At 39.9% G+C, this 22,871-nt stretch overlaps 1 protein-coding gene across 1 annotated transcript in view; it reads right to left on the bottom strand.

Annotated features, from left to right (window-relative positions):
• The window catches only part of shtn1 (shootin 1), a 168,162-nt gene that overhangs the window by 81,381 nt on the left and 63,910 nt on the right, over positions 1-22,871 (bottom strand). The window contains 1 exon segment of the mRNA XM_062057881.1: positions 21,458-21,604. Within this exon segment, the coding sequence (XP_061913865.1) occupies positions 21,458-21,604 (147 nt within the window).

Genomic DNA, 22,871 nt, shown 5'->3' with positions numbered 1-22,871 from the left:
CGGTAAGGTGGCAGCTCAGAGAGGAGATAAGACATGATAAGACATTCTGGAGGAAAGTTCTGTGATCAGATGAAACAAAAATTTAGCTCTTTCGCCACAATACCCAGCAATATGTTTGGAGGAGAAAAAGAAAGGCCTTTAATCCCAGGAACACCAACTCTACCCTCAAGCATGGTGGTGGTAGTATTATGCTCTGTGCCTGTTTTACTGCCAATGGAACTGGTGCTTTCCAGAGAGTAAATGGGACAATGAAAAAAGAGGATTACCTCCAAATTCTTCAGTACAACTTAAAATCATCAGCCCGGAGTTTGGGTCTTGGGCGCAGTTGGGTGTTCCAACAGAACAATGACGCCAAACACAAGTCAAAAGTGGTAAAGGAATGGCTAATTCGGGCTAGAATTAAGGTTTTAGAATGGCCTTCCCAAGTTCTGACTTAAACGTGTGGACAATGCTGAAGAAACAAGTCCATGTCAGAAAACCAACAAATTTAGCTGAACTGCACCAATTTTGTCAGGGGGAGTGGTCAAAAATTCAACCAGAAGGTTGCCAGAAGCCTGTGTCACATTGCAGTGAAACTTGCCAAGGGACATGTAACCAAATATCAACATTGCTGTATGTACACTTTTTACCCAGCAGATTTGGTCACATTTTCATTAGACCCATGATAAATGTGTAAAAGAACCAAACTTCATGAATGTTTTCTGTGACCAACAAGTATGTGCTCCAATCACTCTATCGCAAAAAAAAATAAGAGTTGTAGAAATCATTGGAAACTCAAGACAGCCATGACATTATGTTCTTTACAAGTGTAAACTATTGATCGCGACTGTAAATCAACTCAAAATCTGTATTTTGGAGCAACATTCACGGACTCTGGTATTTGGCTTCTGGGTGGGCTACGTGACCGACAAACAATTCCCGTCGAGACATGCTGTCGTCGGGCTGCTTGCCTTTACGCAAACTTACAGTTTGTGGAAGACGTGGCAGAACTTTCAGCAGAGTACCGCATTGCTGGAGAGAGGAAGCCTGTAGATTGCTGCCCAGCAAGTGTGGGCACCTTTTTAATGATGCATCCACAAAATGCATGCAGAAGGATGCTAGAAAATGTCCGATGCGTTGCAGCAGTCTGCCTTAATGCATTGTTGCAGCTCGATGATTTTTGTGTATATTATGCAACGCACGTTAGTGAGACGAGCGGGTGATGTGCACAGGGTTAGTGCATGTGCCTCACAAAACCAAGGTCCTGGGTTCGATCCTTGGGTTCGGGGTCTTTCTGCATGTTCTCCCCGTGACTGCGTGGGTTCCCTCCAGGTACTCCGGCTTCCTCCCACCTCCAAAGACATGCACCTAGGGATAGGTTGATTGGCAACACTAAATTGGCCCTAGTGTGTGAATGTGGATGTTGTCTGTGTGTCTGTGTTGGCCCTGCGATGAGGTGGCGACTTGTCCAGGGTGCAGCTGTAATAGGCTTCAGCACCCGAGAGGGACAAGCGGTAGAAGATGGATGGATGGATGGATTTTCGCGATCGACTGGTAGGGTCCCAAAGATTGACTGGTCGATCGTGATTGATGGGTGTAGCCTATATAAAGTGCTTGGCTGAAAGTGAAAGGGGGCACTGCGTATTCTTTTGCAGAGTCCACGATCCTTGCATGCGCTTCATGCTAAAAAAATGTGCCAAAAGTCTGAGACTGAAAAAAATATGTATTTGAATTTTTAAAGAAAGATGTGAAACTGAAAAAAATAAAAAATAAACTGTAAAAAATCCGCTTTGAATCTGAATAAAACAGAAGCTCAAATATCAAAATATATGTGAATCAAAATAATGTATAACCTGAAAAAAATATTGTGTGCACTTATTTTTACTTTGAATGTATTTTTCAAAACTAAACATCAAAACTTGAACTTTCAGTTTCAAAGTAAATCTTTTAAGTACAAAACTTTTGGCCCTAATGCTGCTGTGGATGAGCTGGAGGAAAAGCTTAAGGTGGCGACGGCGGCGGACCCACCGGAAGCAAAGCTGGAAGTGGTGTCGGACCCACTGGAAGCAAAGCTGAAGCTGTAGCTGATTGCGCCTTTTTGACATCCTCCTCCCTTTGCTGCACACCAAGAAGATTGACAGACAAGATAAACTGGATTTTTTTAATATATATATCTACTGTAATGTTAAAGTTAAGGAGTTGTGTGATCTTCAACTGTGAGTGCACCACAGGGATAGGTACCATGTGTGTGTGCATGTCGGCAGGGCGGCAACATACGAGGACAGTTCAATCCAACAGTAGTTGTTGTTGTTTTGACTTTAGTATTAAATACAAAGCTAATTCATGACACCCTATTTTACTTGTTTCATATAAAGTATAGTATATAGCACTTTATATTGAGTTCAAAGTGTACAAACTTTTTTTTTTTAAATATGGCCTCTGTTGAACACGCTATTCACATTTATATTTTTTTATTAGGGTGGAAGTGGCTTTAATACAGAACTTGTTCTATTCATGAACCCTGTTCAAGAACTACTTAGGTTTGTAAATAGAGGTTCCACTATGTGCTGGTAAAAGCAATTCCAGTAGAAATTGTGTGTCAATGCTGAAAAGCCAAAGCCTAACTGAATTACTAGCACGCTGGCCATATAGCGTCAAGTAACAAAAATATGACTCTTAGGTGTATAACTGTGAAATGATCTGCAAAAACTAGCAGCAAGTGTTAATGTTTGCATGCTAAAAGAGTAGACTGGTTGGGCAAACTCGCATGCACCTTCAAGGACCCTGCAGAGAGTAATGAGCTGGTTGACAGTTACTAGACCAAGACGGAAACCGCAGTGCTCCTCCGGAATCTAGGGTTTGACTATCCTACAGAGCCTCCTCTCCAGTACACCTAAATAGACCTGACCAGGAAGGCTGAGACGTGTGATAGTTGGAACATGTTGAAACATGTGCTGTCATTGTTATGTTCTGATGTTGATACATGGCACTGTATGATATTGTACAATGTACATTTGTATATGTGTGTATATTCTGCTTTTATTGTGAAGTGATATGTGACTTTCTGTTTCCTGTGTATTTGTCATAAAGATATATGTGACGTACACTTTGTGTCACTTGATGTGCTTCCAACCTATGCAGTCTACACGTAAAAATAAACACTGCTTGTAAACAGCAAAATTTCCTTTCCCTGCCATGGCTAACCGAGCAGAAAACTCAATAGGTTTTGGGCCTAGGCGCAACGGTGCAGGAGGAAGATGGCAAAGGTTAGTCTTTGACAAAGAAAAAGACAACCACGAACTTTGGGGAATTTTGGGACACTTGAGGATGCTCGACCTCAAAAACCTTATACTATCCAACGACAATTAAGGTGATTTAAACGCAATAGATGGCGGCAGAAAAGCTCTTTAAATATTACGCGGCCATTATGCCAGCTCAGGCAAGCCCTGAATTATCGCCTTGTACATGGAAATAACATTACTAAAGAAAGAACTCGAAGAAACACTGACTGACTACATCATTTGTGCAGAAAAAACAGTTACATCACTGAACAATGCAAAATAAGTTATTAGTGATGGGCTGTGATTCTAAAAGTTCTACCAGAATTATACAAGCCTTTTTCATTTATACAAACGTTTGTACAACACAGACCAACAAGGAATTAACTTTTAGTAAGTTTAAAAGTAACCTTCAAAGTTAAGAAGAGACAGACACATTTGATATTAAGCCAAAGTTGGACAATGTGATGAAAGTGGACAATGACTTGCTATGGCTGCGTAAACCGCGGCCATATTGCAAAAACATGCCGCCTAAAAGGAGTAGCCAAGTGGTGCAGAAGAAATGCAAGGCATGAAGATGACTAAAACAAACTGCAGAGACAAGATGATCACAAAAATGAACGTGATGAAGAACACACATATGTTTTCAAAGTCAATCAGAGTTTCTTCTAGAAAAGATTAGGAAAGGATTGTCACAGGCAGCACTAAAATCGATTGCAGTGTCTGCACAGAGGGAAAGTTTATCAACACCAGAAATAGGAATGCTGATTTGAAAGCTAGTGCACCTCTAGAGCTAGTACACACAGACTTGGCAGGTCCCATTGAAACAGCAAGTTTAGAGGGACATAAATATGCTATTGTATTTACTGATGATTTTTCGGGAGCAACATCTGTATACTTCCTTAAAAGCAAAGGGTACACTTCCTTAGCTAAAGTTAAAGTAAAGTTAAAGTTAAAGTACCAATGATTGTCACACACACACTAGGTGTGGTGAAATTTGTCCTCTGCATTTGACCCATCCCCTTGATCACCCCCTGGGAGGTGAGGGGAGCAGTGGGCAGCAGCGTAGCCGCGCCCGGGAATCATTTTTGGTGATTTAACCCCCAATTCCAACCCTTGATGCTGAGTGCCAAGCAGGGAGGTAATGGGTCCCATTTTTATAGTCTTTGGTATGACCCGGCCGGGGTTTGAACTCACAACCTACCGATCTCAGGGCGGACACTCTAACCACTAGGCCACTGAGTAGCAACATAAAAGTTCCTTACCATACTGTAATGTCAAATGTATCAGATCAGACAACGGTCCACAACACACATGAACTGCCTTCCAATCACATTTAAGGTATAAAGTGACATGGGAGTTCGCCATCATACTCACCACATCAAAACGGCACAGATGAAAGGCAGTGGAAAACCCTTTTTGAAATGCGAAGGTGTCTATTGCAGGAAAAGGGAAATGTGGGGTACAATAAGAATAGCCCAGCTTACCTGGTATTTAATTCACACACAGGAAAGGTGTCGAAACACAGACTACTGAAATGTATCAAAAAGAGAAGTATCGATCAGCAAACCCAAACTGATGAACATGATGCAGAAACCCATGATTATATAAAAAAGGGAAAATAAATAATCTAAAAAGTGTACACCAATCGCAGGGTGCAAGTAATAAACAAAGTAAAACCCAAAAGGGGAACATGGACAAAAGAACCAGACATTTTGGAGGAAAACGGAACTAAAGAAAATACAATTCTTACTGACGATGACAACAATTTCGAAACCACTCCGAAATTAAACCATCACTATTCTAGGAGAGACAGAAATCCTAAATATATGGAAGATTATGCACAGACTTAAACGACAAGGATGTGATTGATACAAATGTCAATTATTGTTTCAAAGCAGTGTGTGGAGTTCCACAAACATACAGTAAAACTATACGTCACCAAATGCACCCGGATGGTAACATGCGATGATAGAAGAGATTGATTCACTCAAAGAAAATGATACATTTGAACTGTATTCTTTACCCAAGGGCAGAAACACAGTAGGTGGAATGTGGGTTTACGTCCTCATATTTAAAGCTAGCTATGTTGCAAAGGGTTACAACCAAACAGAATGACTCATAGACGAAACATTCGCACCAACAGCAAACATCACTTCAGTACTGCTACATGCAGGTAGCAGTACAACATGATCTCGTCTTGCTTCAGATAGACGGAAAACACTTCAGAAACAGGAGGAACACTTGTATACAAGTTAAAGTTGCGGCGATGTGGTTCGGTTGGTAGAGCGGCCGTGCCAGCAACTTGAGGGTTCTCGTTGATCCCCGTTTCCACCCTCCTATTCACAGACGTAGGCAATGGGTTTCACTATGCAAATCGCTTTTGAGTCTTTAGAGAATTCACTTCACTAAAGAAATTCCTTTATGGGCTTAAACAATCTGGAAGAAACTGGTACAAACTCCTAAATGATCATCTTGAGCAAAATGATTTTGTGAGAAACCTATCAGACCAATGTGTGTATTGAAAACAGACCAAAGATGATTACCATCATGATCTGGCTAGATGATTAGTCATTGCTGCAAGTAATACATCTCAACCTTACAAGTTCAAAGACAGCATGAAAACCAAATTCAACATGAAAGACTCAGGGAAAATATCATATTTTTTAGGAAAACGGTTTGAACAAGAAATATAATTTAAAGGCCTACTGAAATGAATTTTTTTTATTTAAACGGGGAAAGCAGATCCATTCTATGTGTCATACTTGATCATTTCGCGATATTGCCATATTTTTGCTGAAAGGATTTAGTATAGAACAACGACGATAAAGTTCGCAACTTTTGGTCTCTGATAAAAAAAGCCTTGCCCCTACCAGAAGTAGCGTGACGACACCGGAGGAAGGGCTGCTCACATTTTCCTATTGTTTACACCAGCAGCGAGAGAGATTCGGACCGAGAAAGCAACCATTACCCCATTAATTTGAGCCAGGATGAAAGATTCGTGGATGAGGAACGTGAAAGTGAAGGACTAGCGTGCAGTGCAGTACGTATCTTTTTTCGCTCTGACCGTAACTTAGGTACAAGGGCTCATTGGATTCCACACTCTCTCCTTTTTCTATTGTGGATCACGGATTTGTATTTTAAACCACCTCGGATACTATATCCTCTTGAAAATGAGAGTCGAGAACGCGAAATGGACATTCACAGTGACTTTTATCTCCATGACAATACATCGGCGAAGCACTTTAGCTACTGAGCTAACGTGATAGCATCGGGCTTAACTGCATATAGAAACAAAACAAATAAGTCCCTGACTGGAAGGATAGACAGAAGATCAACAATACTACCAAACTCTGGACATGTAACTACGCGGTTAATGCTTTCCAGCTTGGCGAAGCTTAGCAATGCTGTTGCTAATGACGCCATTGAAGCTAACTTAGCTACGGAACCTCGACAGAGCTATGCTAAAAACATTAGCTCTCCACCTACGCCAGCTCTCATCTGCTCATCACGACCTGCGTTCCAGCGATCGACGGTACAACGAAGGACTTCACCCGATCGCCGATGCGGTCGGCGGCCCGGAGACGGAGGAAGTCAAGGTGAGGACAGCGGCTAGCGCGTCTGCTATCCATCTCAAAGTCCTCCTGGTTGTGTTGCTGTAGTCCGCCGCTAATACACTGATCCCACCTATAACTTTCTTCTTTGCAGTCTCCATTGTTCATTAAACAAATTGCAAAAGATTCACCAACACAGATGTCTAGGATACTGTGGAATTTTGAGATGAAAACAGAGCTTTTTGTATTGGATTCAATGGACTCCGAATACTTCCGCTTCAACCGTTGACGTCACGCGCAAACGTCATCATATCGAAACGTTTTCAGCCGGAAGTTTGACGGGAAATTTAAAATTGCACTTTATAAGTTAACCCGGCCATATTGGCATGTGTTGCAATGTTAAGATTTCATCATTGATGTATAAACTATCAGACTGCGTGGTCGTTAGTAGTGGGTTTCAGTAGGCCTTTAATCAAAATAGATCAAAAAAGGTACATCCTTATAATGCTCAGAATTTCAGAGTGTAAACCTAGACCAGGGGTCGGCAACCCGCGGCTCCGGAGCCGCATGCGGCTCTTTGACCACTCTGATGCGGCTCAGCTGCATACTTGCCGACCCCCCCCGATTTTCCCAGGAGACTTATGGATCTCAGTGCCTCTCCTAGAAAACTCCCAGGGCAAATATAATCCTATTTCCACTCCAACTACTTAATTAAGGGCGTGCCCTAATTGCACTGCAGTAATTGTCCTCTATAGCATTTACAAACAGCGTGCCAGCCCGGCCACATGTTGTATGTAGTTTTTACTTACACACATAGGAGACAGCAAGGCATACTTAGTCATCAGCCACACAGCTTACACTGACGGTAGCCGTATAAAACAACTTTAACACTGTTACGTTACAAATATGCGCCACACTGTGAACCCACACCAAAAAAGAATGAAAAACACATTTCTGGAGAACATCCGCACCGTAACACAACATAAACACAACACAACCAATACCCAGAATCCCATGCAGCCCTAACTCTTCCGGTCTAGATTATACACCCCCGCTACCACCAAACCCCCCCACACATCAACCCCCCTCCCTGCGTCGGTTGAGCGGAAGAGTTAGGGCTGCATGGGATTCTGGGTATTTGTTGTGTTGTGTTTATGTTGTGTTACAGTGCAGATGTTCTCCAGAAATGTGTTTGTCATTCTTTTTTGGTGTGGGTTCAAAGTGTGGCACATATTTGTAACGTAACAGTGTTAAAGTTGTTTTATACGGCTACCGTCAGTGTAAGCTGTGTGGCTGTTGAACTAGTACGCCTTGCTGTCACTTACGCGAGCAAGCTGAAGCTGCATTCTACATGTGGTCGAGCAGATACACTGTTTGGGCAGGCTGTAGAGGGCGCCAAAAGCAGTGCCATCACGCCCTGATATTCGGGAGTCTCCCGGAAATAATGAGAGGGTTGGCAAGTATGACGCTATCAAGCGCCATTCATTCAAAACTTGCGGGCCGCACTAACATCAAGATTCCATATTAAGGTGTGTGTCGGTGCGTGTGTCTGAGACCCCTGGTTAACATAGCACAAAGCAATTTAAGCTTTGTATGCGGTGTTTTTCATTTTAAAATTTTTTTTGTGGCTCCCATTATTTTCTTTAATTTGTGAAACTTGCCAAAATGGCTCTTTGAGTGGTAAAGGTTGCCGACCCCTGACCTAGACATACCCCATGTAAACAAAAATTATTGAGTGACATAAATGAAGACAACAAAAATATCCAACAGAGTACCACAATGACTTGTACCGGACATATATTAGATGGGGGGTGAGCAAACTGTCACAAACACTAGCCAATCCAAGACAAAACAACCTAATAAATGCCAAACATGTTCTGAGATATCTCTAGGGCACAATTGATTACAAACTGATTTAGAAAAAAGTTAAACATTTCTAAACCTGATTGCTTTCAGCCATTCTGATTGGGCTTCTTCTGTAGAAAATAGACACAGCACTACAGGTTATTGCTTTAGCCTCACAGAGAATGGCCCCATCAATTTGTGCAAGCCAAAGAAACAGCCAACGGTGGCACTGAATTTATCTTCATGGCAACCACCACTCAAGAAAGCATGTATTTAACCCAATTGTTGAGCGGCATGGATAACCGACAATACTCTTGTACAGAAATTCATAGAGACAATCGAGGGACTATTGCATTGAGCAAAAACCCAACAAATAGACTGCGATCAAAACATATTGATGTAAAATTTCACTTTATTCGTGAAGCATTAAATGACAGGAAAATAGAGATTGTTTACTGTCTTTCAGAGAAAATGGTTGCAGACATACTGACAAAACCTGCATTCTAAATTGAAATAACCAATTTCAAAAAGTGGCTCTTTGAAAATTAAAAAAGTATGATCATTCATAAAACCCGATTCAGGATGATGAGAACAAGGGGGTCTTGAAATATGTGCTCTCATTGTTATGTTCTGATGTTGATTCATGGCACTGTATGTTATTGTAAAGTACAATGTACATTTATATATGTTTGTGTGTATACTATGCTTTTATTGTGACTTTCTGTTTCCTGTGTAAGTGTCGTAAAGACGCATGTAACGGACACTTTGCGTCACTTGATGTACTACCAAGCTACACTATGCAGTTGACACATACAAATAAACTCTTCTTGTGAATCACAGAATGTCCTTTCCTAACCATGGCTAACGGAGCAGAAAACTCAATAGAACACATCCTCCAAAGAGAAGAACCACCACTATGTCAAAGAGTCTCATGAACCAAGAGAGAGCCTCACAGCAGCCAGTGACAGTCATACTACAAACTTTGTATGTTCTTTTTTACATTTAAAACACTTCCTTGGGTGGTGGTTTGGTCAAAATTTGGTATGACCACCTTCAAGCCGCTTTCTGACTGTCTCTTCATAATGTTTTGTGGACGGTCATATTTAAGTGTCGAATTCCTCCTCCAGTTCAAGTAGTTTAAATTGCTCGGAGTCTCTCTCCATGGCTTTCCAAAACTCCTCTCAGAAGTTTGCCTCGGCGACTGCTAAAGCCGCACACCCCTTGTCCTCTTCAGAGTCCAATGGCCCGGTAGGGCTTTTTCTTCAGCTTGACGGGATTCCTCACTGCAGGTGTCCACCAGCGGGTTCTGGGATTGCCACCACGACAGTTCCAATTGGTCGCCTTGACAATAGAGGCAAGGAACATGGCCATTCGGACTCAATGTCCACTGTATCCCTTGGAACATGTTTGAAGTTCTACAAAGGTGGGAATTCCCACCAGACCTCACAATGATTAGATTACTTTGGGCCTGATTACTAAAGGTTCATGTCTATTAAAACACATACAAACTTGATAGCACACGCAAACCTGATCTACTAAACGTGTGCAAAGTGGATTGTGGTCTCTGTCTTCATTAATATGCAGAAAATATGATATGATGAGCGCCAGAACGCCCACAATACTTGGAGGAGAAGATGCAAATATAAGATACAGCATGCGCAATGTGAAGTATCAACACTTATTATCATCACCATTCTGCAAGCGCTATTTAGCGTTTTATTTAGCATGTCTGATAGTAAGTGCAAACTAAGTTACAGTATATACACGGCTGCAGGATCAGTGCCGCCGCTGCAAAGAAAGCCAATTGACAGAGAATTATGAGGGGTCGTTAGGGACATTATTCAGAATTACCTCTTACGTACACTACTGAAATGCTCTCACATAAACAACTGAAATGTTTTTCTCTCACACACACTACTGAAACACTCTTATACACACTACTGAAATGCTCTCACAAACAACTGAAATATTTTTCTCACACACACACTACTGAAACACTCTTATACACACTACTGAAATGCTCTCACATAAACAACTGAAATATTTTTCTCACACACCACTACTGAAAAACTCTTATACACACTACTGAAATGCTCTCACATAAACAACTGACATCTTTTTCTCACACACACACTACTGAAATGCTCTTACATACACTACTGAAATGCTCTCACATAAAAAACTAAAATGTTTTTCTCTCACACACCCTACTGAAACACTCTCATTAACACAACTGACTTTTTTTTCTGTCACACACACACACACACACCTGGAATTATTTTTCACTCGTATGTATAAAGGGATTTCCCCTGTGTGTGTGTGAGCTTTTTACACGTGCGTGTGAGAGAAAACAATTTCAGTAGTATGTGTGCAAGGATTTCAGTTACGTGTATGAGAGCATTTCACCAGTGTGTATAAAAGAGGTTGCATTCCGGTTCCGGTCACTAATAATGCCCGCCCCTTTTCAGACAAGTTTTTTTTTTTTTAAAGCCAAGTTGTTTGTGAACAAAATGTCTGCCTAACTGCCGACAAGTAGCTTAACCGAGGCAGGAGCTCTACTTCATAATTTGACGGCTTCAGCGGAAAACATAAGAACACTTTCAATGCCACAACGGTCGGGCTGCAGCCGTTGGTTTGATTTGCATGCCGCGACACCTGAGCGGCCACACAGCGAAGCTTTCTTCTCCCGACAGCCAAGCAGTCTGGAGCACTCGTTCCATTGCGAGTGTGCGCCGCAGCAATATCAAGCGCAACGTTTCAGCTCATGGACATCGGGGCAAGAGGAGGAAAAGGTAATTAGACATTAATTATTTCTAAATTATTGTTTAATCCCACAAAATGTAAGGCAACATGGCATTGTAGTGAGCTAAGCAGTTAGCCTTGTGTGCCTCCACTACAAACAAGTTAGCAACTAGTGTTTCCACGGCTCCTAAGAGTCTGACATCTATTGCAAACTTGGCGTTTGTCTCGGAGGAAGCGGAAAAAGTACACTGTCAAATCAGCTAGTAATGTTTGCAGCGCTGTTGCTATGGTAACATGTCGAAATGTGAGTCACGTCGTGGTACGTCAGTGGCTAATCAAATACTAATAATAATAGATTAGATTTATTTAGCGCTTTTCTATGGCCTGGATAAGTGGTCCCCAAACTACGGCCTGCGGGCAAGTTACGGCCCGCCAGCGTCCAAAATCCGGCCCGCGGGATTTAAAAAAAAAAAGATTTTAAATCTGTCTTTTCTAATCCGTTTTTTGGTGTCCCCTCGCCGCTCAGGCAAATCATATTGTCTAAAATGCATTTTCCCGTATGACTTATATTGTCTTAGCTGTTTTCATGTGATCTGATTGTTACATTCTTATTTCAGAGTCACCACAAGGCTGCATGACCATTTCAACAAGGACGGAATAAAAAACCTCTGGATTGTGTTCTTCGAGTAATTCCAAAGCATGATGCAATTATTTGCCATGATATAGCGATGGACACAGTGAGAAATGTGTTCAGTGGCTATACTGGGTGGTGTTGAAGGTGCCAAATTTGGAGTCACTTCAGTGGCTCTCTGTCTGGCCTCATGTTCATGCAGCACATTGCGAAAACATCTATGCAATGATTCTAGAAGGTTCCCGACATCCGCATCATCACACACACCAAGAAATGCAGATACAGTTGGAGTGTGCTCATTAAACTCTCGATAAAGCCTCTCCTGATGGAAGTTATCAGAGTCCTCTTTTTGCAGCCCCTCAATGCAGTGCAGAACACTAGTAAAACAAACTGAAAAGATCCTCTTCATTGCCCCTCACTTCAAAAAATAAAGCTTGAATTTGAAAAATGAAGAATATCATACGTACATACGTTGTGGATGAAGCAAGAAGTGCTTGTCACCATATTCCATCGTTACCGGAATACACGATCAGTCCATGCGTGCACAAAGACAACGTCACTTCCGTCAAATTGTTTTACGCAATTATGATCATGCCCGTCATACCAGTTATCATGGTTTTCGCTTTTGTAATCATTATTTGAATAACAATAACATACATATTTTTACTACTATATTTACATTAAACACATCAATTCACAATACTGATCATTTAAAGTCTAGTTTTTGTTACACCACAGATATAGATTTTTGTTAAAATGCGTTGTTTGAAAAAATAATCAACATTTTTAAAAAATAAGCATGCAATGAGTTAGTGGCGCCCCCGTGCGTCATTTATTGCCGAGACCGAAAAGTAAAAGTGGTTGAAAATGTGGCGATAATACTCCCTTTTTTAAATGGACATTCTGTACATTTTTATATTAGTGTTCCCTTTTACTCTTTGGTAAGCTATAGTTTCATACAAAACATTAAAATAACACAGAACTTGACGTAGCAGACTCCGTTGTAAAATGTTCAAGTTCCGAAAGTGACGTAGTCTACAGGCATGCGTGGACAGATTGTGTTTTCTGCTATCAATGGAGTAGTATGCTGCAAACTTAGCAAAAGGATATGTACTTTACTGTTTGGAGGAAAACAAAAGGCCATCTAACAGCAATGACTAGTATGGTGCATTTTTCTTTAAAGCTATTTCCATAACAAATATATTTGATATTAAACATTTTCAAATTAAGTATTTACAAATTATTTTCATCATCATTTTCAATCATTAAACAATATATTTAAACAACACTAACAAAAAACAATAAACGTAAGGAATAGCAGTTAAAAATAAAAAACCAAAATCAAATAAAAGCATCATATTACACATTACATATTGTTTTTTCTTAGATGTAATTTTTTTATAATGTCCCTGAGAGGGACAAGCAGTAGGAAATGTATGGATGGATAATAAAATGAAAAACTATTTGGTTTGCATGACATAACATTGGATTTATGAATATGACCCCAAACGGGACAAGTGGTAGAAAATGGATGGATGGAATATGTAATACTCCTAGTAGACACAGCAGTTTGACAACATACTCAAGTTTTTATGACATTTACCTTGTAAGAACAGAACCCTTTCTTTGGACTCAAACAGTGTATTGTAAGTACTAAACAGTATATTGTAAATAGGGCTGGGCGATACGGCCTTTTATTAATATTTCAATATTTTTAGGCCATGTCACGATACACGATATACTGTATATCTCGATATTTTGCCTTAGCCTTGAATGAACACTTGATGCATATAATCACACCAGTATGATGATTCTATGTTAAAACATTCTTGTTCATACTGCATTAATATTTGCTCATTTTAAACTATCATGCAGAGAGGGAAATCACAACTAAGTCAATTTACCAAAACTGTATTTATTAAACAGTTATTAAGCCGTGGCACAAACATTCATTTTATTTCCAAAACAGAAAGTGCAAGATTGTCAGACATTTTAAAACAAGCTATTAGTGCACTTTTGTGCATGATGTTACTAAGATGACATATCAAAACAACACTAAATTAAAGTGTACTTTTTGTACAGAACGCCACTACAATAGTTGAAAACAAATAAAGTGCAGTTTTGTGCATGATGTCACACAAGATATTTCAATAAGTGTCAAATAAAAATGAGCAGCATAATAAGAAATCAAATAGTGTATGTCCTTCGCTATGTGGTAGGTTCCTGCGGACATTATCTCATTCTGTTGTTGACTATTTTTTTCATACGGTGTTGATGTGGAAATGGTTGCTTCGGCATTTTGTTGGTGTGGCACTGGCCGGAGATGTTGACATGCGGAGTTTCAAGCACTCTTCATTCTCTACCGGGTGACTTTTCAAATGATGCTACAAATTAGCAGTGGTGCTACTATTTGTAGCAACGCTTTTGCCGCATACTTTACATACTACATATATCTGTTCGACATATTTCCGCTTGAAGCCAAACCACCGCCAGACGATGGACCCCCTGCTGTTTTTCCTGGGAATGAATTATTCCTTCATTTGTTACCAGATTGGCACCTTTCTCTCTCGTATTACCACTTGCACCGCACCGTTAGCACCACAGCTAACGTTAGGGGAAACTTAGTCCATCTGTTCATCCCGTAGAGAAGACTTTAAGAGCTGAAGAAGCTGAACTGAAATGCCATTTATCAATCTTTTATAATCAATAGGATTCATGTCAATAATATATTTTTCAACAGATTATTGTTTGAATGAAAGTCCATTTCTGTCAAAAAAATAGAAAAAGAGGATATATTAGTTATATTTTTAAATGTTCTTGTAGTCAGACTATATTTTCAGTATATTAAATGGAATTTTTACCTGATATTGGATAGGCTCCAGCACCCCCCTCGAAAGGGACAAGAGGTAGAAAACGGATGGATGGATGTTTCAACTGTCATTTTCAGTCTTCTTCAGAAGGGTCACCTGACCACTGTGACGTGTTGCCTATTAGCTCCTCCCCCATTGACCATCAAGTGGCGGTGGAGTAGTCTGCCTGGTTGGCCAGGCCTATAAGAAGAGCTGATAGGCAACACATCACAGCAGTCAGGTGTCCCTTCTGAAGAAGACTGCAGATGACAGTCCAAACAGGTCAGGTAAAGATTCCCTCTAATATACTGAAAAGATTGTCTGACTACAAGAACATTTGAAAAGTATATGAATAATATGACTTAAGGAGTCTTTTTGGAGCAAAAAAAAAGGATATTTAATATGTTTCTATGTGAAATATATTGTATATGCCAAACAATATATTTGTGTGGAGAGAAGTTGTTTGGAAGCCAACTTACATGAATCCATATGTTGTTTATTCTGTCCTTGTTGAAATGGTCATGCAGCTGTGTGGTGACTCTGAAATAAGAATGTAATAATCAGATCACATGAAAACAGCTAAGACAATATAAGTCATACGGGAAAATGCATTTTTAGACAATATGATTTGCCTGAGCGGCTAGGGGACACCAAAAAATGGATTAGAAAAGACAGATTTAAAATAATAATAAATTAACAAATTCCCGCGGGCCGGATTTTGGACGGTGGCGAGGCCGTAACTGGCCCGCAGGCCGTAGTTTGGGGACCACTTATCTAGTCGATAGAAAAGCGCTCAATAAATATAATCCATTATTATTAGTATTTGATTAGCTACTGACGTACCACGACGTGACTCACATTTCGACATGTTACCATAGCAACAACGCTGCAAACATTACTAGCTGATTTGACTGTGTACTTTTTCCGCTTCCTCCGAGACAAACGCCAAGTTTGCAATAGATGTCAGACTCTTAGGAGCCGTGGAAACACTCCTTGCTAACTTGTTTATATTGGAAGCACACAAGGCTATCTGCTTAGCTCACTACAATGCCATGTTGCGTTACATTTCGTGGGATTAAACAATAATTTAGAAATAAATAATGTCTAATTACCTTTTCCTCCTCTTGCCCCGATGTCCATGAGCTGACATGTTGCGCTTGACAATGCTGCGGCGCACACTCGCAACGGAACGAGTGCTCCAGGCTGCTTGGCTGTCGGGAGAAGAAAGCATCGCTGTGTGGCCGCTCAGGTGTCGCGGCATGCAGGTGCAACCGACGGCTGCAGCCCCGACCATTGTTGCATTGAAAGTGTTCTTATGTTCTCCGCTGAAGCCGTTAAATTATGAAGTAGAACTCCTGCCTCGGTTAAGCTACTTGTCGGCAGTTAGGCAGACATTTTGTTCACAAACAACTTGGCTTAAAAAAAAACAACAAAAAAAACTTGTCTGAAAAGGGGCGGGCATTATTGGTGACCGGAACCGGAATGCAACCTCTCTTATCCACACTGGTGAAATGCTCTCATACACATAACTGAAATCCTTGCACACATACTACTGAAATTGTTTTCTCTCACACGCACGTGTAAAAAGCTCACACACACACACAGGTGAGATCTTTTTACACATTCTAGTGAAAAATAATTCCAGGTGTGTGTGTGTGTGTGCGTGACAGAAAAAAAATTCAGTAGTGTTTATGAGAGTTTTTCAGAAGGGTGTGTGAGAGAAAAACATTTTAGTTGTTTATGTGAGAGCATTTCAGTAGTGTATGTGTGAGAAAACGATTTCAGTTGTTTATGTGAGAGCATTTCAGTAGTGTGTATAAGAGTGTTTCAGTAGTGTGTATAATAGTGTTTCAGTGGTGTGTATAAGAGTGTTTCAGTAGTGTGCGTGTGAGAAAAAGATTTTAGTTGTTTGTGTGAGAGCATTTCAGTAGTGTGTATAAGAGTGTTTCAGTAGTGTGTATAATAGTGTTTCAGTGGTGTGTATAAGAGTGTTTCAGTAGTGTGCGTGTGAGAAAAAGATTTTAGTTGTTTGTGTGAGAGCATTTCAGTAGTGTGTTAAGACTGTTTCAGTAGTGTGTATAAGAGTGATTCAGTAGTGTGTGTGTGTGTGAGAAAAATATTTCAGTTGTGTATGTGAGAGCATTTCAGTAGTGTATGTAAGAGTGTTTCAGTAGTGTGTATAAGAGTGTTTCAGTAGTGTGTATACTAGTGTTTCAGTAGTGTGTATAAGAGTGTTTCAGTAGTGTGCGTGTGAGAAAAAGATTTCAGTTGTTTGTGTGAGAGCATTTCAGTAGTGTGTTAAGACTGTTTCAGTAGTGTGTATAAGACTGATTCAGTAGTGTGTGTGTGTGTGAGAAAAATATTTCAGTTGTTTATGTGAGAGCATTTCAGTAGTGTGTATAAGAGTGTTTCAGTAGTGCGTGTGAGTGAAAAACATTTCAGTTGTTTATGTGAGAGCATTTCAGTAGTGTATGTAAGAGGTAATTCTGAATATTGTCCCTAACGGCCCCTCATAGAGAATCCTCCGTCTTATGTGTGTGTGTGTCAACATATTTGAAATTAAAAATATTAGACATTCAGCAATATTCAGCAACATCCATTTAACATTTTATAGTTGCATGCTGGATGACTTAAGGGGCTGATTAAAAATAATTTGATCGTGCGTTTGGTGTCTGTTGGCCTTTGTTTAATGACATACATTTTTTTCATTCCTATCCAATATATATTATAATATCTCCTACATAACAAAACTTTTTGTAGTATGCATGTTTTGCGTCTTGAGCACAATTAAGTGCAGCCTCTCTCCCATGAACGCACCTTAGGCGCTGTAAAAAAAAAGAAAGAAAAAAAAGTGGGTTGCGTTGTATACGCACTTTGGACTGTGTCTAAAATGCCCTTAAAAAGTGTTGGATGTCTACTGCATGTTTGAAAACATAGCAAAACGCCACAAGTGGGAGCATGATCAAATGTTTTAAATGTTTATTTGTATGTCTCGGTCTCGGTCTCTGTTTCTGTTTTTTGTTGTTTTTGTTTCTCTACTCGGGGGCGCATAATAAATGAAAATAACATAACATAACATAACATAACATAACATAAAATTAATGATCGAGTGTCTCCATGGTGGTGCGCCATATAGTACATGCATCCTCATTTAAATAGGAGGTCTGCACCATTTTTTAATTGTACACGCAGTCTCAGGAGATCACACACAATACACAATGTTATAGATTGCACACACTGTTTAGCCTGTGGTATTTTGATCCTAGTAAATCAGGCCTTATATGTGAAAGCTTCTCAACATTCAGACAATCATTATTGAAGTTAAGAAATACTAGGCTGACCATATTCTGAAATCCCCAAAAGAGGACACATATGCGTGCCAAGGCGGGCAGCACGCCAAGGCCGGGACTAGGTGAAAATTTGCCAATGATACTCGAACTTGCTTTATAAATAATATATTTATTTAAATAACACATTTTTCTCCTCTTTTGACAGCAGTGTTGGCGCTATGAATTTTCAAAATGGGGTCCCAAGGACCCCATCAAGTCATAACAATGGGGTCCCACAATAAATTTTTGGGGTCCCACTTTTTTGAAAGCGTTTTGAAAACAAATAATAAATGTATGCATTATCCTGTTATATCTCACATTCTATATTGTGTTATGGAAAAAGGTTGTCATAAATGTTACTTAATTCATTAAAAAAAAAATAAAAAAGAAAAAAAATTGTATGCATATGTAAATGTATTCAGTTATAAACATTCATTCACTTTCTTCTTTACTTCATGGATCTAAACTTTACCACTGCTGGTATTTTTTTCCTATATCTGTATTTAATAACTTGTAGGTGTATTTATTTCAGTATAAAAGTGTAAAAAGTGTTTTGCTTCGGTCATACATACATTATTTAGTAAACACTTAAATCTCTAGAGTCTACATCAACTTCAGATCATCAAATTCCCTCATTTGAAAATGTTTTAGTTTTTTTTTTAATGTTGTTTTTTCTCTGTTTGTTTTCTGCCATTTTTTGTCAAAGAAAACTATGTTAATTTAATTCCACCAAAAATATTTTTCAAAGTGTAATATTTGATGTGAAGCAATCGGAGCGTTGGATAGGTCAATAATTCATAATAACATTTTGATTCAATATTATGTTTTGAGCAATGACAGTTTTGAAGAAAAAAAAACATTAGCTGCGGGCCACACTTTAGACACCCCTACTATAGATAATAAAACATTAAATCTAATAAGTCTATGGATAAAAAGCAGAGCGTTTTTCATAACGCACAGTCAGCATCTCTGCTTCAGTAAACAATGACGGTGATGACCTCACTGTTAGCGATGCGAGTGACACTTGCTAACCTGTCAGCCACTTCTCCAAGAGACCCCTTTTGAACACTCCTTGTACATTAACACTTCAAAAGGCACACATTTGCCCCGTTTGTTGACCTGCAAAGTATGTTTCTGGGGTGGAGGAGTCTGGTCCCGGTGCTGGTTAGCTTGAAGCTAACAGCTAACCTGACTCCATCCTCGAACGATGTGGATAAAAGTGAAGTTTCTATGGACTCACAAAAACTAAAACAACTTATTTACTGGAGTTTAAAGGGTTGACTTTACACTCACCTTCGTGTTTACCATGAAGTCTTTTTTTTGACAGCCCCTCGAGGTAAACTTGTCTGAGAGCAAACTGAGGCAGTATTTGTCATTGATAAAACTTTCGGCGACTCAAAATTTATGACCAATAAAAACGCAATAAACGGGGACGGAATTTGACCCGGCAAATATAAACAAAAGAAAACACTCTTCAGGAAAAAAAAAATAAATCTTCAGGTATTGCACGTCCTTTCTGATTTCAATGCGTAAAAAGACACACAAAGTGCGGTAACACCAACACTGGTTGACAGTATAACAAAACAAGTCACACTTATATTCTGAAACATTCACAGTTTTAGAAAAAGTGCAGAGGTAGAAATATGCAAAATAACCTCTTGTATATAATGTAAACATAAATAATGCCTCAAAACAGGTTAATTACATTTACACAAAAACAGCAGACGAGCTCTCGCCCTGCACAGCTGTTTTGTGCTTTGTCGTGTCAATATGGGCTTGTAGATCGTTTATTTGCCACAGATGCATACATAAATAAATGATAAATGGGTTATACTTGTATAGCGCTTTTCTACCTTCAAGGTACTCAAAGCGCTTTGACAGTATTTCCACATTCACCCATTCACACACACATTCACACACTGATGGCGGGAGCTGCCATGCAAGGCGCTACCAGCAGCCATCAGAGGCAAAGGGTGAAGTGTCTTGCCCAAGGACACAACGGACGTGACTAGGAAGGTAGAAGGTGGGGATTGAACCCCAGTAACCAGCAACACTCCGATTGCTGGCACAGCCACTCTACCAACTTCGCCACGCCGTCCCATACAGTACATTCCTGCTTTGCACACAGTGCATTCTGCTTCCCATGTGTCACGGCTAGGACGAAAACACGGATACTTTTTCCGCAAATCATCCGTGAAGTTGCATTTACGTTTCGGCATCTCTTGTGTCCTGTCTGTCTCTCGACTCTCGCGCTCTCTGTCTCTGCTCCTCCTTTACGAATGCTGCTGCTTGCGCGCGCCTCCACAAATTGTTTTGTTTTTAACCCGTTTTTAACCCTGAACGTACATTGAAAATACACGCAACCCTAACTCAAAACAGGATGTATGGTCAGTCTAGAAATACAGCATGTTGAACTGTGTGATTTGTGGCTTGATTAAGGGGAACGTCTCTGAAAAGAGGACCCATAGAAAATTATATTAAAACTCATTAGACTCAGATAGGACAAGTGGTAGAAAATTGATGGATGGATTGATGGCAGTAGACTCAAGCAAACCTAGAATTTCTGGTGATGTAAGAACTTCAATTACCATAAATTCCGGACTATAAGCCAGTACTTTTTTTTCTTATGCTTTGAACCCTGCGGCTTATAAAACCGTGCGACTTATTTATGGATTTTTCTTTGCTGACGGCCATAAAGCAAATAGTTTTCATAAAACACAGGCAAAGGCACCTACATTGGTGTGTTATTGTTTGTGCTATGGTGCCATGTTTTTGACGAGTTTGCTCACTGCAGGTGCAGCTGGGTGAATGCCTACAAGTGTTTTCTGCAGTTTAAAGCTTTGAACTGAAAATAAAAGTGCCTTTCTGTCTTCTACTAATCGTCCATTAGTTATTATTGAGTCTGTTTAGCTGATTGGAGAGCAAGCTTCCGTTGGTGGGTCCATGAAGAGGAATTCTGTTTTGTTTGATCAGCCGCCTTACTGCTGTGTTACAGACATTGTTTTGAAACAATTAAGGTATGTAAATAAACATTTATAAAATATTTCTGTGAAATTACCAATTTCACAACGTATATATCTGGAGCTTATAGTCCGGTGCGGCTAATATATGAAAACATTTTTTTCCCTCAAATTTAGTGGATGTGGCTTATATACGAGTGCTCACTATAGTCTGGAAAATACAGTATGTAAGGATTCTGACGTACATTCCTACATATCAAGTTTACGTATCTCAGTTTTATGTATCACACCTGGCTCTGGTGCTCCAGCTTCTGTGCTTCCAAATCTTTGGTCAGCCCAGAGAGCTGTTTGAGTGCCTCCTGTAACGCACAGTCATTTGGGGAACTCTCCATCAGGATCTGGCTCTGTCTTTTCAGCATCTTCTGTTCAACAACCATCTGAAGAAGGACAATATTTGGAAGAGCATCAGAAAAAAAGTAGTAGGAAAACACAAATGGAACATTCCACCAAATCACTGCCATTTGCGCCCCCAGCAAATAAAATGTACAAATGCAAGAACAAATTAACATTAATTGTCTTTTTTTATGAAAAAGTTTCCTGCATATTGTGATTACATATTTAAAGTATACAATTTAAAATATTTGTTTACGCTACCTTAAATACTGGAAATATATAATTTACTGTTTGTTCCTGCTTCCTTGCATGAGACTTTATCTTGAACAAAATCATTTAAATGCTTTAGAAATGTTATATTTTCGATATATTAGTGTTACTTTTTATCCCAACTATACTTTTTTTTATAATTTTTTTTAAACTCTTAAAATGTACACTTTAGTACATTTTCTGGTTTTCACTAAATTTTGTTACCCATTCACTTCCGGTACGATTACGCGCCTTGAATATGCTCTAGTCCTGACTCAAAATTATGGACGGTTTAACATTACTTTGGGTACACAGAGATACGCAACACATGCATCGTCCGTCAGTCAAAGACATCTGTGTGCAACATCCATCCATCCATTTTCTACCGCTTGTCTCTCTGGGAAACAACAATTTCTTAGTTCCTGTTGTTACACGACAGAAAATCAGCCCGTAGAAGACACCTACAAAAGTCGGTTCTTCAAGGTAAATACTGAACAATATTACATTATTTCCTGAAACTACTGTATTTGTTTGTACTACCTTCTATTGTATTGTTTTTTTAAACAACATTCACCATCTAAAAGTTAGTTTTTATTTCTAAATGTGTGTTACATTTTGGGCAGCACGGTGGCACAGGGGTTAGTGTTTTCCCCATGAGTGTGCGGGTTCCCTCCGGGTACTCCGGCTTTCTCCCACCTCCAAAGACATGCACCTGGGGATAAGTTGATTGGCAACACTAAATTGGCCCTAGTGTGTGAATGTGAGTGTGAATGTTGTCTGTCTATCTGTGTTGGCCCTGTGATGAGGTGGCGTCTTGTCCAGGGTGTAGCCCGCCTTCCGCCCGATTGTAGCTGAGATAGGCTCCAGCGACCCCTTGCGACCCCAAAAGGGACAAGCGGTAGAAAATGAATGGATGGATGGATGTTGGGCAGCACGGTGGTACAGGGGTTAGTGTTCTCCCCGTGAGTGTACGGGTTCCCTCCGAGTACTCCGGCTTTCTCCCACCTCCAAAGACCTGGGGACATACTTGCCAACCCTCCCGAATTTTCCGGGAGACTCCCG

The sequence above is a fragment of the Entelurus aequoreus genome, linkage group LG09 (assembly GCF_033978785.1).
Source record: "Entelurus aequoreus isolate RoL-2023_Sb linkage group LG09, RoL_Eaeq_v1.1, whole genome shotgun sequence".
NCBI classification, from domain to species: Eukaryota; Metazoa; Chordata; class Actinopteri; order Syngnathiformes; family Syngnathidae; genus Entelurus; species Entelurus aequoreus.
This window is presented reverse-complemented; position numbering and strand designations above follow the sequence as displayed.